Source organism: Quercus robur, chromosome 5, assembly GCF_932294415.1.
Source record: "Quercus robur chromosome 5, dhQueRobu3.1, whole genome shotgun sequence".
NCBI lineage: Eukaryota > Viridiplantae > Streptophyta > Magnoliopsida > Fagales > Fagaceae > Quercus > Quercus robur.
In genome coordinates, this window is record NC_065538.1 from 85,481,336 (window position 1) to 85,497,336 (window position 16,001).

General features: G+C 41.3%; 2 protein-coding genes across 6 annotated transcripts in view; one reads left to right on the forward strand and one right to left on the reverse strand.

The window, feature by feature from the left end:
* Positions 1 to 10,053: 10,053 nt before the first annotated feature.
* Positions 10,054 to 16,001, reverse strand: part of LOC126727513 (uncharacterized) — a 29,908-nt gene continuing 23,960 nt past the window's right edge. Inside the window, exons 13-16 of one of the 5 annotated variants that reach the window (XR_007656261.1) lie at positions 11,914 to 12,614; positions 10,734 to 10,756; positions 10,590 to 10,658; positions 10,054 to 10,454 (exon numbers count right to left, since the gene is read on the reverse strand). Coding sequence is in view for 1 of the 5 variants with exons in the window: in XM_050433191.1 (XP_050289148.1) it covers positions 11,949 to 12,614 (666 nt within the window). In the remaining 4 variants the exon portion in view is untranslated. The other 4 variants (XR_007656260.1, XR_007656258.1, XR_007656259.1 and 1 more) reach the window with 4 other exon arrangements.
* Positions 13,640 to 15,452, forward strand: LOC126727517 (uncharacterized). Its single transcript, XM_050433194.1, has 3 exons — positions 13,640 to 14,481; positions 14,562 to 14,741; positions 14,816 to 15,452. Exons 1-3 carry the CDS (start codon positions 13,689 to 13,691, stop codon positions 15,307 to 15,309), a joined length of 1,467 nt encoding a protein of 488 aa, XP_050289151.1. The 5' UTR covers positions 13,640 to 13,688; the 3' UTR covers positions 15,310 to 15,452.

Genomic DNA, 16,001 nt, shown 5'->3' on the forward strand with positions numbered 1-16,001 from the left:
TTTACCATGCTGCATCAACACACAACCAAGCCCTTTTCTTGAGGCATCACTATAAATAACAAAGCCTCCCATGATGCTAGGTATGGTTAGTACTGGTGCGGTGACCAACCTTTGCTTAAGTTCTTGAAAACTCTTCTCACATTCTTCTGTCCACTCAAACTTGGCATTCTTACGAGTTAGGTGAGTCAAAGGGGCTGCAATACGGGAAAATCCCTCTACAAACCTTCTATAATAGCCAGCAAGGCCCAAAAAGCTTCTAATCTCACTCACATTCATCGGTCTTGCCCAATCAACCACAGCTTCAACCTTACTAGGGTCTACAGAAATCCCTGCCTTAGATATCACATGCCCTAGGAACACCACTTGGTCAAGCCAAAATTCACACTTCTTAAACTTGGCATATAGCTTCTTCTCCCTCAAAATTTGAAAAACAATTCTCAAGTGCTCTTCATGTTCTTCCATGCTTTTGGAGAAGATTAGGATGTCATCAATAAAGACAATAACAAAGCGGTCTAAGTACTCATGAAACACCCTATTCATCAAGTCCATAAACGCAGCAGGAGCATTGGTCAATCCAAAAGGCATTACCAAGAATTCATAGTGCCCATACCTAGTCCTGAAAGCTGTCTTGGGTATGTCTTCACCCTTGATCTTCAACTGGTGATACCCAGAACGAAGGTCAATCTTAGAGAAGACTTGTGCCCCTTGCAATTGATCAAACAGGTCATCAATACGAGGGAGAGGGTATTTGTTTCTCACAGTAACCCGGTTCAACTCACGGTAGTCAATACACAACCTCATAGTCCCATCCTTCTTCTTCACAAATAAAACTGGTGCACCCCAAGGAGATGCACTTGGTCTGATGAACCCCTTATCAAGAAGTTCTTGTAACTGTTCCTTGAGCTCCTTAAGTTCAGTTGGTGCCATCCGATATGGTGCTTTCGAAATAGGAGAAGTTCCAGGGAGCAAATCAATAGAGAATTCAATCTCCCTATCTATAGGTATCCCTGGTAGGTCTTCAGGAAAGACATCAGGGAACTCCCTTACAACAGGGATATCATCCAACTGCAATACATCTTTCCTAGTGTCCGCCACATGAGCTAGGTACCCTTGGCATCCTTTCCGTAAAAGATGCTTAGCTCGAAGGGCTGATATCACCCTAGGTAAAGCATGCATCCTAGAGCCCTTAAACCGAAATTCATGTTCTCCTAGAGGCCGAAACACCACTTCTTTTCTAAAACAATCTACACTAGCATGATAAGCTGCCAGCCAGTCCATGCCCAAAATTACATCATAGTCATACATGTCCATCACAATCAAATCTGCTAACATTTCGCTATCCTCAATTTGGATGACACAAGACTTAAGCATAAAATTACACACCAAAGAATCACCCATAGGTGTGGCCACAGACAAGTCATAATCCATAAGTCCAGGTTTCTTATCACATAACTTAGCATATCGAGAGGAGATGAAAGAGTGTGTAGATCCAGAATCAAATAGAGTTTTAGCAAAGTTTGAGAATAAAGGGAGGATACCTGTAACCACAGTATCCGAAGCTTGGACATCTTGTGGTGTGAGTGCAAACACTCTCCCTTGTGCTTTCCTCCTCTGATCATTCTTTCCAGGTTGTGCCATTGAGTTTTGTTGAGGAGAAGTACAGCTTCTAGCTAAGTGTCCTGTCTTTCCACAGTTATAACAAGCCTTTCCTTCAAAGAAACACGGCTTATCTCCATGAAACCTTCCACATGTAGGGCAAGCATTCAAACTTCTACCTTGAGCATTCTGGGGTGGATTCTTATTTTCTGGCTTATTTGATGATGAATTACTCCCAGACCTCCCAAAAGATCCTTTCTTGTTCCAATGACCTTGAGCATTGCCTTGACGAAAGCCTGTCTGTCCAGTGTTTCTAGGTGGGTTCTCCTTCCTAACATTGTTCTTGAAATCTTCCTCCAGTCTCATAGCTCTCTTAACTGACTCTGCATAGTTATCAACCCCTGCTGCAATCAAATGGTGTCGAAGTCTCTCATTCAACCCCTTTTGAAATCTGCTTGCTTTCTTCGCCTCAGTAAGGATTAAGTGGGGTCCAAAGCGAGATAACTCGATGAATTTAGCAGCATACTGCTCAACAGTCATACTTCCTTGCACCAAATCAGCAAATTCCCTCTCTTTTCGTTCTCGAACCACCTCAGGGAAGTAGTTATCATAGAAAACCCCTTTAAATTTCTCCCAAGTGATGGGATTTCTCTCAGTGTCCATTCCCTCCAAAATGGCTTTAGTAGATCTCCACCAACGCTCAGCTTCTCCTATCAACTTGAAAGTTGCAAACCGCACCTTCTGAGAGTCAGTGCAATCTAAAGCTTCTAACAATTTCTCCATTTGCAAGAACCAATTCTCAGCTTCTGTAGGATCTGGCTTCCCATCAAAGGAAGGAGGATTCTGCTTCATAAAAGTCTCAAAAGAGCAACCAACCCTTGCCTCTACTCTACCTACGCCTCTACTAGCAACATGGGCCAACCTGTCTAACAGTCGGGCAGCAGCTTCATCCAAAGGATCAGTGCGTGTCACCCTAGGACGTTCATTATTTCTCATGTCTTGAGTGACTTCAGCCTCAGTATCAACCCTTGCTTTGGTTGGCCTTCGCAAATTAACAATAGGTTCCTCGCTATTGGAATTAGCTACTCTTTTCTTTTTGGGTGGCATGATACCTAGTTAACAAGGAAATCAAGAAATATAGACGGTGCAACAATTATTATTACTACACATAAGAAGTAACATTGCCAAAATTATTTAAAATATCTCATCAAACATAACCTAAATTCCAAATGCTCTGACAAAAATCAAGATCATAACCTAGTTTCAAGTGTCTATAAAATCATAACCTAGTTTTCAAGTGTCTACAGAATCATAACCTGGCTCTGATACCACAAATGTAACGCCCCAAAATCATAGGCAATAAAAGTCTATTTAATATGAATAATCCATAAAAATATTAAATAAAAGAAACTAGAAACCTTGAATCTGATTACAAAAGTCAGAGCTCTAATTCACCAAATACAAAACATCCTCAAAAATTATTCTCCAATACAAAGTTTAATGTCATAAAATAATAATAAAATCCTCAGTTCCACAAAAATAATTTGTAACTTCTATCTCCCAAGAATCTCTACTCCAGTAATCCACCTAATGTATCTGTAATGGGAAATAAAGGGGGGTGAGATAACTCAATAAGTGGAATTCACTAACATTGGGTGTGGGAACAAACCTTTCAAATAAATAATTCTTTCAACAGATTCACAATTTAGAACTCACCAATATTTTGTCATCAACTATTTCATGTAAAAGAAAATAATATCTTTATATTGTGAGCCATCATAATATATATATTGATACCATCACATAAACAATTCCCTAGGCTTTTCTCGTGGTCAACGTTTACGCCCCGTTGACAGGGTTGTGCTGTCCCCTTTTTGGGACTGGAACCTCCTTTCATCCCATTTCTCAAGGATGGCTCCTTTGGAACCTAAAGGTACACTCCCTTGCTAAGGAGCTTCCTTTTGGATCCTCAATAGTATGCTCCCTTGCTAAGGAGCTATCAAATGTGCACTGTCCCCTTTTGGGACCGTCCCTTGCTAAGGACTAGCTGCAGCATGATTGTCCCTTGCTAAGGACTAAATATCATACTGAGCTTCTAATCACGACTTGCCATAGGTTTTCAAAACATGTTCAATATGCTCACAAAATAATCCATTCATACTTCTCAAAATATAAAGACATATTCACACATACAAGTTTAAATAAAATTAGGTTGTCCCACAAGTTTTTCATAAAATGAATAGCCAATGTGCACATCAAACATTTGTAAAATATTCATTTATATATAGAATATCAACATATTCTTTCATATAAAATAGTTTAATAATTAACACTGTTCTGGGAAAACCCCCAAAATTAGTAAACACCACTTACCTCTTAGCTGCAAAAATAAAGGAAATCAACCTCCCTTGAATCACAACAATTCAGTAGAATTAGAACCTAGCAATACCAAAAATAGGTTCATCAATACACAATTTCCCACTTCAAAATTTATTTTCACACTTAAACGGTTTTATCCTAAACAATATTAATATATCCCAAATTCACCATTTAATCACTTAACTATCCAATTCACTTCCAGCTTTGATCAGATTTTTGGACCTACAATTACCGCTGCATAATCATATCTTTAGGCTCTACACAATCGGATTTTTGGGCTTAAAAAGTTGCTACATACTCAGTGGCTTAGAGATGATAATTTAGTATCACTAGATGCAGAGATAGGTATCAAATAACATAATGCAGCCGGCCCTTTTCCATTAATATAATCTATGCATGAAACTTTAGTGCAACAGAAAGATGGACATGTGATCAACCTAATATATACCTTAATCTATTCATCCAATTGCCTAGTATTCCCTTGATGCCACCAAAACACAAGGAAGTTGCTGGACACGTAATGAACAAGGACAACGTGAAGACACATGGCGGATGGGTGGTGACAATTAGTGAGGCCATAAGCGGTCATATAATGTTCACAGAAACCCTTTTCTTATCAACATAATCGTATCCTTAGATCCATAACAGCAGCCCCTATTTTTATTATTATTATTATATTATTCTATTTTTTTTTTTTTCTATTAGGTACGCCACTAACAGATTTTCCTATAAGATTGGAAAGAAAAGCTAGCCATTGAGTATCACAATTTTCCCAAGTTTAGAGTAGAAGAGAGTCATACCTTTAGTCTCCACTCACAGCCACAGTGAAGCAAAGCAAGGTTCAGAAGTGTGAAGCGGCTGAAGCAAAAGAGGCACCATCAGTAAATACATGTGTATCTTATGAGGAAAAAGGCTAGGGTTTTCAAGGCCCATGTATTTACTTATGCCACTTTACTTGGGCTTCCTATTCCATAGTATTTATCTTCTTTTTAATACCTTGGGCCCAATATTAATTATTCCATTTAATTATAGGCCTCCTTTAAAATTTACTTATAATAATTTAATCGGTAACAAAATTTATGGGGTGTTACAGTTTACAACCCTAGGAAGGTTAAAGAGGCTCATAGAATAGGTGGGAATAGGTTGTGCCACTGTTTTGATTAAGACCTCTCTACCTACCTTGGAGATATACTTTTCCTTCCATCCCATTACACGCTTTGTGATCCTTTCTTGTACATCCCTGAAGGTATTTGTCTTTGATTTACCCCCCACCATTGGTAGACCAAGATACTTCTCTCAATCAGTCATGATACGAGCTCCCAACATACTCTGGATATCTGTCTTTACCTGTGGGTGTGTATTTTTACTAAAGAACAAAGAGGTCTTTTGTTTATTTATTGCTTGGCCTGATGCTTCTTCATATTGCCGCAACAAGTTCATTAAATTTACGCATTCCAGAACATATGCTTGACAAAAAAGGAGACTATCATCAACAAAAAGTAAATGAGAAATCCTTACACCTCCCGAGCTAGACAAGATACCATGTAGAGCCTTGTTTTCCTCCGCCTTACGAAGCAAAGCTGATAGACCTTCTGCACATAACAAGAATAAGTATGGCGACAATGGGTCCCCTTGTTTAGTCCCCCTGGACGAAGAGACAAAACCCCTAGGTTCCCCATTAACAAGCATCAAGTAAGATGCCATGCAGACGGTTTCCATAGCCAGTTGTATCCAGTTCTGATCAAAACCAAGCTTAAGCATAATACCTCTCAGAAAACCACATTCCACTCTATTATATGCCTTGCTAATATCAAGCTACACTACCATTTTGCCCAACTTTGCCCTTATGTTGTTACGCATCCTGTGTAAAATCTCAAAAGCTATAGTAGTATTATCAGTGATTAAACGATCAGGAACAAAAGCACTTTGGGCATCAGAAATATCCCTAGGCAAAATAAGTTTAAGCCTATTTTCAATAACCTTGGAGAAAATCCGAGATACGACATTGCCCAAACTTATAGGTCGAAAATCAGAAACATGCTTTGGTTCATTCACCTTGGGCACTAAAACAATATGTGTAAAGTTCATTTTGCGTAGCAAGTGGCCATGGCGTAAAATAGATAGAACAACATTAGTGACATTCAGCCCTACTATATGCCAATACTTTTGAAAGAAAAAATGGGACATACCATCAGGCCCAGGAGATTTGGATGGATGCATTTGGAAAAGAGCACGCTTTTCCTCATCTACTGTGTACTCCTGAGTAAAGGTGTGGTTCATGTCTGGGGTCACCAATCTATCTACCTTGTCAAGCACTGTGTCCATATTAATACCATTAGTAGCTGAGAACAACTTTTGGAAATATCTCTCCATCACATTTGATATTTCGTCTTCTTAGTTTTGCCATACTTCATGCTCATCAAAGATCCCAGCTATATGGTTCTTATGGCGTCTCTGACTTGCTCTTTGGTGAAAAAAACCTTGTATTCTTGTCTCCTACTTGTAACCATATAGATCTAGACCGTTGCCTCCAAAAAATCTCATCTTGGAAGAGTAAGTTGTTGATCTCATATTTCAACTTCTGAATATCCTCAAGATTGGTAGGGTCATTATGGCTAACTAGATTCTCCAAAGTTTTATGCTTCTCCTCCAACCTAGTCTTTGTATTCCCAAAAGTGGCTCAACCCCATCCCATAAAGCCATCCTACACGTCTTAATTTTTTCAAAGAGGCAGAACATTGGATTGCCCATCACTAAGCAATTAACCCATGAATTCGGTATAATGTTCTCACATTCAGGGTGGGATGCCCACTTTTCTTCAAATCTTCTTGGTATTTTCTTCCTTTTGCTGGGTTGGTTTGGGTCTTGAGTGGTAATCACCAAGTGTATATGATCAAAGTATGAAGATTGGACATGTGTGACCTACTATGTGGAAACATATCCCTTCATCTAAAATTTGCACAGGCATGGTCCAGTCTAGCTTGGACAAAAGCATCTCCCCCTTTACCATTATTCCAAGTGAACATGTTCCTATGGAAGCCAAGGTCAATTAACCCACAGTGCAAAAGGACTTCACAAAACTCCTGCATCAGTGCTAATCATTTCGAAATGCGGCCTTACTTCTTTTTAGAGACTAGAACTTCATTATAGTCACCCACACAAATCTATGGTAAATCTAGTCGAGAGTGGAGATTTTTCAAGAGATTCCATGATTTCCTCCGTCTTTGTTCCTTAGGTCGCCCATAGAAACCTATTAGTCTCCACGGTGAATTAGGATCGGTGAGAATGATAGCATCAATGTGGTTTTGATCATACGTCTGAATATGTAAATTTACCTCCTCCTTCCATAACATTGCCAAACCCCCACTTCTTCGAATGCTAAGGACAGCTAGCATGGAATGGTACCTAAGATCAGCTTGTAATTTTTTCTTCTCATCTATAGATTGCTTCATTTCCATGAGAAACAAAACATTGGGATCTTTTTCCCTCACAAGGTGAGAGACAGCCTTATAGCAATCATTGTGATTGGCGGGGCTGGTCCACAACCTCCACCATTGAGAGAGATGACTTTGTTTGAGCGGCCAAAGTCTTAGTCCGTTTACACTTCTTATCTTCTACCCCATCCACCATTCTATATTCAGAACTTGTCCTTTTCTGTCCAATCCGAATCTGTTCAGTGAGTAAATCCCCATGCTCTTCCATTGTCACACTCTATTCTATCCTTTTCCAACTCACAGGTTTATCAACTCCCCTATTTTGTTCACTCTGAAACAGAGGTTTCTCTTGGCTATGTAATATACCCAAGTCTAATGGTGAGTTTGTTGGTTCCACCTCAAAGCCAAGTGAATTGGTTAGGGCATAAGTTATGGGCACAGGGACCAATTGGTTTTCAATCTCAGGTTCACGGGTATGTAAGGCTGGCTTAATGACATCCACCACAACTTCCGAAGGATATTGGTCGACCACTAACACAGCAGAACTAGTATTGTTGTCTTTTTCGTTACTGCCAAACCCAGATGGATTAACAGGTATTTGGCGCGGGTTCGTACCATCCCCACCTTCCACCTTCTCTTGTAGCGGTCGTATAGTAGCTTGGGTCTTCTTCCTCACAGACTCACTCTTTCATCTGGCATTTGCTCTCATCCATTCGCCGTAAGGGGTTTCACCACTCACATCGTTCCTCGGGAGCATACAGTCCCATGCCTCGTGACCAAAGTGTCCACAATTAAAGCACAAACCATCCAATTGTTCATATTAAAGGCCACAAAGGTTTTCTCGCCTTCCGGGTTCACAATCGGGCCACCTCTACGAAGAGGTTTATCCAACGGTAAGTCAATGCAAATACTAAGGAAGCGAGCTTGATAATGGGTGAGTGCTTTACAATCAACCTCCACAACTCTCCCCAACCCTCTACCTATATCCATACTAGCATCTTCATTGATGAGATCAAAGGGCAAGCCCCAAACTTGAACCCACATAAGCGGATGAGTAAACACAACCAATTGGGCAGTCATGCCTTTTTCCTATCTCCGAAGTACTAGAATTTGGTTCTTAAAACTCCATGGACCGTTACTCAGGACCCATTGCAGTTGGCACTCCAAGGCAAATTGAAAATGAAATAAGCCATCCCCTACATCCAAGATTTTTACGTCGTTGCCCAATTTCCATACTGACCGAAGCAGGTTTTTTGTGGCCCTAAGGTTCAGGGTTTTTGTTGTGAGAAACTTCCCAAGTAGACGAAGGGAGCACGCCTCAAGAGTTCTCTCTTGGTGTGTTGGAAGAATCGATATATCAACATCCTCATCTCTAGTAAGTGTAATCCTACCAAGGCGTTCAATGAAATCTGGATCCATGACTAAGCAACGAAGTAGTAACAGGGGAGGAAAAAATCAGTGACGGCTAGGGCTGTTCACGGGTCGGGCCGGGTCGGTTTTGGACCCAACCCGGACTCGACCCGCCGACGTCAGGTGAAGGGCGGAGGAACCCGGACTCGACCTGCCAAAAAATCGGTTGAGTCAGTTTCGGGTGAGGGAGAAGGTCGGTCGAGCCGGGTCGGTTGCTGGAATAAAGAAAGCATTGAAATCTAAAAAAAAAAAAAGTGTCGCCAAAATCTGGAAAATTCGCCGGATTCTGGAAAAACTCACCGGATTTTGGAATATTCCTCGGATTCTACATTATTTTAGCTAAAAATTTCTGGGATTTGGCCGGATCTCCTTGAATCTAAGCTTGATTTGGCTGGATCTCCTCGAATCTAAGCTTGATTTGGCCGGATCTCCTCGAATCTAAGCTTGATTTGGCCGAATCTCCTCGAATCTAAGCTCGATCTTACCGAATACGGTCAAGATCTGGCCAGATCTCCTCGAATCTAAAGCTTGATCTTGCCGGAGTTGGCCGGATTTGTATATAACATCGATCGGGTCAGGTGGATCGGGCTTTGGAGAAGAAAACCGCCACTCGACCTACCGACGTCGGGTCTTGGGCGCAAAAACCCGTAACCAACTGACAAGAGCGTCAGTTCGGGCTAAAATCGGGTGGAGATCGGGCGGTTTGGTCGGTTTGGCGGGTGTGAATTAGGTCTGGACACCCCTAGTGATAGCCGCCATAGTTTAGAAACCCTAAAACAGTGGTGGAAAGCAGCTCACCCTAGGTGAGAAGAAAGACTCCTAGCGAGGGGAGCAAAAAAAAGTGTGATAACAAAAAGTTGGTTTGTAGACTTTCCCTATAATATTTATTAAACATATACATAGTTGAAAACCTAACACCTCCTAAAGTGAGGTCTTAATTTGAACTAGCGAGATCTAAAGGTTAATCGAGGATGGATTGAGAGTTGGAGGAAACCTAAATTATTAGTAGCAAAGCTATTTACAAACAATTCTTTTAACTGGGAGGCATTCAAGATTGCCATGATAAATAGATGGAAGCCTACTATGTCTCTATACAGGACAGAGATATGGGAGAGAATGTGTTCATATTCTATTTCTAGGACCCCTTGATAAAAAGATTGTAAATAAATAGCCCTTAGGCTTTTGATAAAAGCCTTTTACTGTTGCATGAGTTTTTGAATCAATGGCATTAGAATTTAGAAATAACCTAGATTAAAAAATTTATTTCTGGTTTGCAATACGGAAGTATAACAGAAAACTCTACAAAAATGGGATAGAAATAGTAATCCCTGTGTTCTTTTACACGAGCCAAGCATACATATTTATGCTTGTTGAAAATTGTCTCTGCTGTCTATTGTCCAACCCATAAATAATTTTCATTTCCTCTTCCTTCTTTTGCCCATAAATCTAATCTACTTGGGGCCCAAAGAATTTGTTAATAAAACATATGGTTTAAAGTCTTCTTGCCATATTTAAACTTGAATTCTCAGCACCAAATGAAGATGATACTTGAGCCAAAATAAAATCCAATGGTCGGTTCAATTATTTGTAGCCATCTCTCCCTCTAGGATTCTATGCAGGGTAGATGAAAAAAGTCTGCAAAAGAAAATCAAACATAGGAGTGACAGTGTTAGTTATCAAACTGACAATGCACTCGTTTTGTGCTAAGGGAGAATTTTCCTTACATGAGGAACTCCATTTCATTAGAAAGTTGAATGTAAAGGAAACTACCTAAGCACTAAACCAGTTCACCAGCACCATCAAGCTACTAGCAGCCCCCTTCACATGAATTGGGAAAATCTGCAAAAGAACATGCTCAATGAACATGGAAGAAGCCATTTTCAATATTCATGACATGGAGGATTGATCACTAACCAAGACAGGGTGGACAAGTACTCCTGATTGCAGTGGGAAATGCTCAATATCAGCTTATAGAAAATTTCCTCTCTAGCATTCTTAAATCACAATTTGAAATTGATTGAACAAAAATAAAACACAAATGTTATATAATAGAAATTCAAATTGAATAGAAGGATTAAAAAAAAATTAGCATTGATGCTTTTTATGATACTAATTAACAGGTCTATTTAATATCAATGCTTCTGGAATGCTCACCTTCACTTTTCTGCAAATTTTCTCTTAACAAATAAATAAATAAATTTATAAATCTAATCAAAAAGCCAAAAAATTACACAAATTTACATCAACAACTGAAAATGTAAATACACTACCAATGTTACACATCTACTGGCAAATTTACATAATCAAGAACCTAAAAGCTCTATTAAACTCACCACCTGCCCAACCACCCAGATATTATTTTTGAACCTTCATACCCCGATACTAACCCATTCATTCAAAACAGTCCTCCATGCTTCGGGTTAGATGGATCGTTTAGATTAGCCTTAGGACAGTCCCTTCCACACCAAGCTCAACCTTGTACAAGTAGACAAAATTAAACACTATCATTTTTAAAAGGTTTCAAATAAGCCCATCCTTTATTTTCCTACTAATGCTGCTGATAGGAAACAACACCATTTCATTGACTTACATATCAAAACGTCCTTTTCATCGATGATGTTACGAAAATAATGGAAGGGTTATTTGAAACCTTTTGAACAAGCATAGTTTAAATTGAATTTTTAGAAAAAGTGTAGGATTAGTTTAAAATTACTCCTAAACAATAGGGTTTGAAATATAAATTAAATTAAAAAAAAAAAAAAAAAAGAAGGTTTCAAAAGGAAATAAGATAAGGGAGATAAGTCCAACTTAAAACATGGTAAAATTATATCTTCACACAATTACATAATCAAAAGGAAATAAGTAAAAAAAAAACATAGTTGTTGCACAGTCCAAGCAATTCATGGGTTGAGAATGAGTTAGTAAGCTTTTAAGGTTTTTTTGTTTTTTTTTTTTTTTTTTCCACGGACTCTGTTTAGAGAAACAACCACCCATTGTCTCAAAGAATGTTTTCCATCTTATCTTTTTGCGTAGAAAAGATGATCAGTTCTTTGGTATAAGGTTAAAATTGAAAATTAGAGGGAGGATGACTTACCAATAAGTTCAGAAGGAAGAGCCCCATGAGAGAGATTATTCTTCCAGAACTCGCTTGCCCTTGTCTTTTGGATCAATGGGTCTCCTCAGGCTTCCAAAATTAGACTCCTTCCTAGAGCTGGAGGTTCCTTCACCATAATCATGCTTTTGCGTATCCCTATTTCCATCTTCAGTGGGCAATTGATGGATGAGATCCCAATCATCAGACGAGCTGGAGTTCATGCTATGGCTTAATATTGTCTGCTCAAACTCTTCCAACTCATAATGGTTCAAGAGACGAAGGCCACATATCTCCACCTTCAAACCTGGGCAGTCAGTTGTAAATGAAGCCTTAACGCAGTTGGCTTGATTCAAACAATTTCGCCCTCTATAGGATAGCAAAATGCATCCACCTTGCTGTAGCATCACGAGATTTTCTTCAGTCAGGCTATAACCATGAGGAGATCTCACATGACCAACATTGGTTTCCAAATGACAAATAAGGGTAGGACTAGTATCTGAATCCAGAATGTCAAAGTGGACAATTGAATTCACATCTATAGCAAAATAAGCGCATAGAACCAAACCCATCCAAGAACTATCACTGTACAAATTTGGAGGTAGATCGATTGTCACCCAGGGCTCATCGCTCAGTCTACTGAACCAGTCCAAAATTTCACTTGGAGGCAAACGGGGATTACATAAAATGCATCGATCAAAGCCCTGTGAAACAGAAATATTGTATTTTGTGGGTGAGAGTGAGAAGTTAATGATGACGTCGATTACCGTCACCAATGGGTCACACCGTACTCGCGACTCGAATTGAACCTGCACGACGAAACAAACTAAAGAATCCTTCAGAGAGCACCGGTGTGGTGCCGGCCAAAGACTCTCCGACGGTCAAGTTAGACTTCCTCTGTTTTACTTAGTGCGTTAGAGAGGGTTCATAAAAGCATCCCTCGATTTCTGTGGGTATTACGCCTTTTATAGTGATAAGGGGTTGACTTTCCCTTTTTGGTTCTCACATCTTTTCAATGTGGGACTCTATTCCCAATTCTTCCAAACGTGGTGAGCAAGGATTCTCATTACCGGATCATGGGCCCTTGCTGCGTCAGTAGTGATGGGCCTCCTAAGCTGGGACCATACCTACGCAGGCCCAAGAGACCCAATCCGTCAGGCCCATTAAGGTAAGCCCACCATACCCAATATTTTATCATCTTCAGTTGCCCCCTTCACCCCGATGATCCGTCACCTTTAAGGTCAAAGGATCAGTGGGGTGACGGTCCTTACATATGGATATGACGGATTCATGCAAAGTAGAACGACGGTCCTAGCTGGATCATCCCGTCAAAGGAAGAATCATCCAGTTGACGGATACATGGCAGGTACAAATCTGTTGGTACGTACTGACAGGTTGTCAGCATTTATTAAGCATGCCACGTGTCACTCTCTGAATGGTCGTTGTATAGGATCGAAGCGTCGCTTCGTCTTCCGTGCACTTCCTATATATATAAGGCGCCTCACTCTTTCATTTTTCAATTTTCACTCAGAAAACACTTGTCAGAGCGAAGCCGTCAACCCTGTCAGAGCAAAGCCGTCAACCTTATCTGTGCAATCCGTCGAGGACGAATACTCGCTGATTACACCAACCGTCACCTGTCCTCTGCTAAGTTTGGTAAGTGCTTCTAATTTACTATAGTCAGGTTACATTCTCTTCCATGCATTGTTGTTAGGCTTTCCATACCCGTCAACACTTTCAAACCCGTCGGTCTTAGGTTTTATTGTCAATTGTAGGAAATGTCTAGTGCGTCAAGTAACCAGTCGGTGGTTCGTGATGGGACGGAATACGAGGATGTATACCCGTCCGGTCATAAAGACCAAGAGAGCCCCGGCGAAAGTAGGAGTCCGTCTGCCTCCTCTTCATCCTCAACAAATGAGGATGTGGAGATAGTCGAAGTAGAGGGTTCCGATGATGACGGGGATCAACAACTGGAGTCCGTTGTAGGCGCTGATGGACTAAGGCAGTTCATCATGTTGCCAGAGTGGACTGTTCATAGGTTTACATCCGTCATCAGGGAGAGACATTTCAGCACCTTCAGGACCAACTTCCAAATCCCAGACTATGTCTCCATCCGTCTACCGTATGTGTCGGAGAAGTGTTATTACGAAGGGGTAGACGGTGTAGGAGTGTACGAACAGGCATTGAAGGCTGGACTTCGATTCCCGCTTTCTACCCTTCATAGGGAACTCTTGCAGTATCTGGGGTTGTCCGTCACCCAGATATCCCCTAACGCCTGGAGGGTCTTCATAGCCATGGAGATTCTCTACGGTGCAATGTCAAACGGGGAAAGGAAATTGACGGTCCGTGAATTTCTTCACTGTTACCGTCCAGACGAGATTTCTGGATCGAGGGGGATGTACAGTTTTGCCAGTCGGAGCCCCTTGTTGAAGGTGATCTTTGAGACCCCAGACTCAAATAGAGACTGGAAGAGTCGGTACTTCTTCCTGGAGGGTGATAGATGGATGAACCATCCAGGGGAGACGGAGTTCATGCCCGTCGACACAACTTGGGCAGTTATAAATCAGACACGTATGCATCCGTCTAAATTTTGTGTTGCTTTTCATATCCGTCCAGTTATATGTGTATATCTTGATCATCTTTCTTTGCAGGTAGACGGCGCCCACAAGTCAGCCTCGAGGAGTTTAGCTTCCTTGAAAAGGTTTGCAAGAAGACTACGCCGGAGGAAAGGACTTGGGCGAAGTTGGTGAACCCGAGGACCATACATTGGTACTGCGACGGTCCTGAGCCCACCCAAGAAGCGATAAGATACGACGAGCGAGTTCACAAACGTAAGCCCGTCAACTTTACTTTGTCATTTACTTTGCTTTATTTTTTTTTTAATTTCATCCGTCATTATTTGCAGAGATGGATGACGCAAAGAGGAGGGCTTTGATCAAGTCCCAAGCCGTCAAGAAGAGGGAATCCGGCGAGGAGGTTCCTAAGGCATCAGCTTCAATCCCTAAAAGGAAACTGACGACAAAATCCGACCGTCCCTTTAAGCAACCAAAGGTCTCTCTTGAACCTGTGGTTGGCTTAATGGCTGAGGGTAACAAGGCCGTCACCCCAGCGAAGCAGGGGAAGGGCAAAGGATTGATGGCGGTCCCAGACGGTAAGCAAGAGAGACCCCCTTCCCTTCTTCGTGATGACTCCAAGTATGCATTGGAGAAACTGTCGTCCATCATCACGGCAGAAGACTATGAAGACCTGGGAAACCATTCGACGGAGGCCATGGGGGAGACGGGCCTCTTCGCCGTCGCTCAGGTTGGTTATGTTTGTCAAATAAGTTTTTGTTTTTCATTCTTCCTGTTACTTACATTATGTGACGGTCTCTTTTCTACTTGCAGTCCTTGGTCATGATGAAGGGACTACTTGACCGGTGTCTCAACCGTGAGAGTAGCTTGGACCGGGTGCGCGCGAAGGCGCAGCAGACGGAGGAAGAGCTCGGACAACTTCAGAGATGGAGGTCTAAGATGGTGAAGAAGCTGGAGCTTTCTGAGCAGGCGAGGAAGGAGCTTGAGGAGAAGACGGCCACTTCGCTGACGGTCATAGAGAACAAAGAAGCTGAGATAAAACAACTCAAAGAAGAGATCCGTCAGGCTAAAGTGGCAGCCGTCGAGGAGTACCGATGCTCGGAGTCCTGTTTGGGCGAGCTATCGGACTCCTTCCTCCAAGGATTCGATGATTCCCTCCGTCAAGTCAAGAAGGCTTATCCAGAGCTGGACTTGACAATGGTCAAACTTGAGGACCAAGCCCAGACTTCTGCCCTCCCCGTCGCCTCCGAAAATACGGAGGACCTTTTTGGAGACGGTGCTGCTCAGGGAGACGGAGAGTCCGCCCCGTCGAAGGATGTCCCAGATGCTGAAGAAAAGAAAGATTGATGCATATGTACTTTATTTTGTGAACAATCCGTCTTTCTTTTTTATTCATTTTTTAAGACAAACCGTCCCCTTTTTTTTTGTATTGAACATTTGCCTTTGGGGCTTTTGGCTTAAAAGTTCACATGCTTTTTATAATTGTTTGGTGCTCTGTTTAAAACTCCGTCTACCTTC

Coding starts and splice junctions, on each gene's coding strand:
- LOC126727517 (XM_050433194.1), top strand. CDS start 13,689: ATGTCTAGTGCGTCAAGTAACCAGTCGGTGGTTCGTGATGGGACGGAA. Junction 14,482..14,561: donor GGCAGTTATAAATCAGACAC/GTATGCATCCGT, acceptor CTTTCTTTGCAG/GTAGACGGCGCCCACAAGTC. Junction 14,742..14,815: donor CGACGAGCGAGTTCACAAAC/GTAAGCCCGTCA, acceptor CATTATTTGCAG/AGATGGATGACGCAAAGAGG.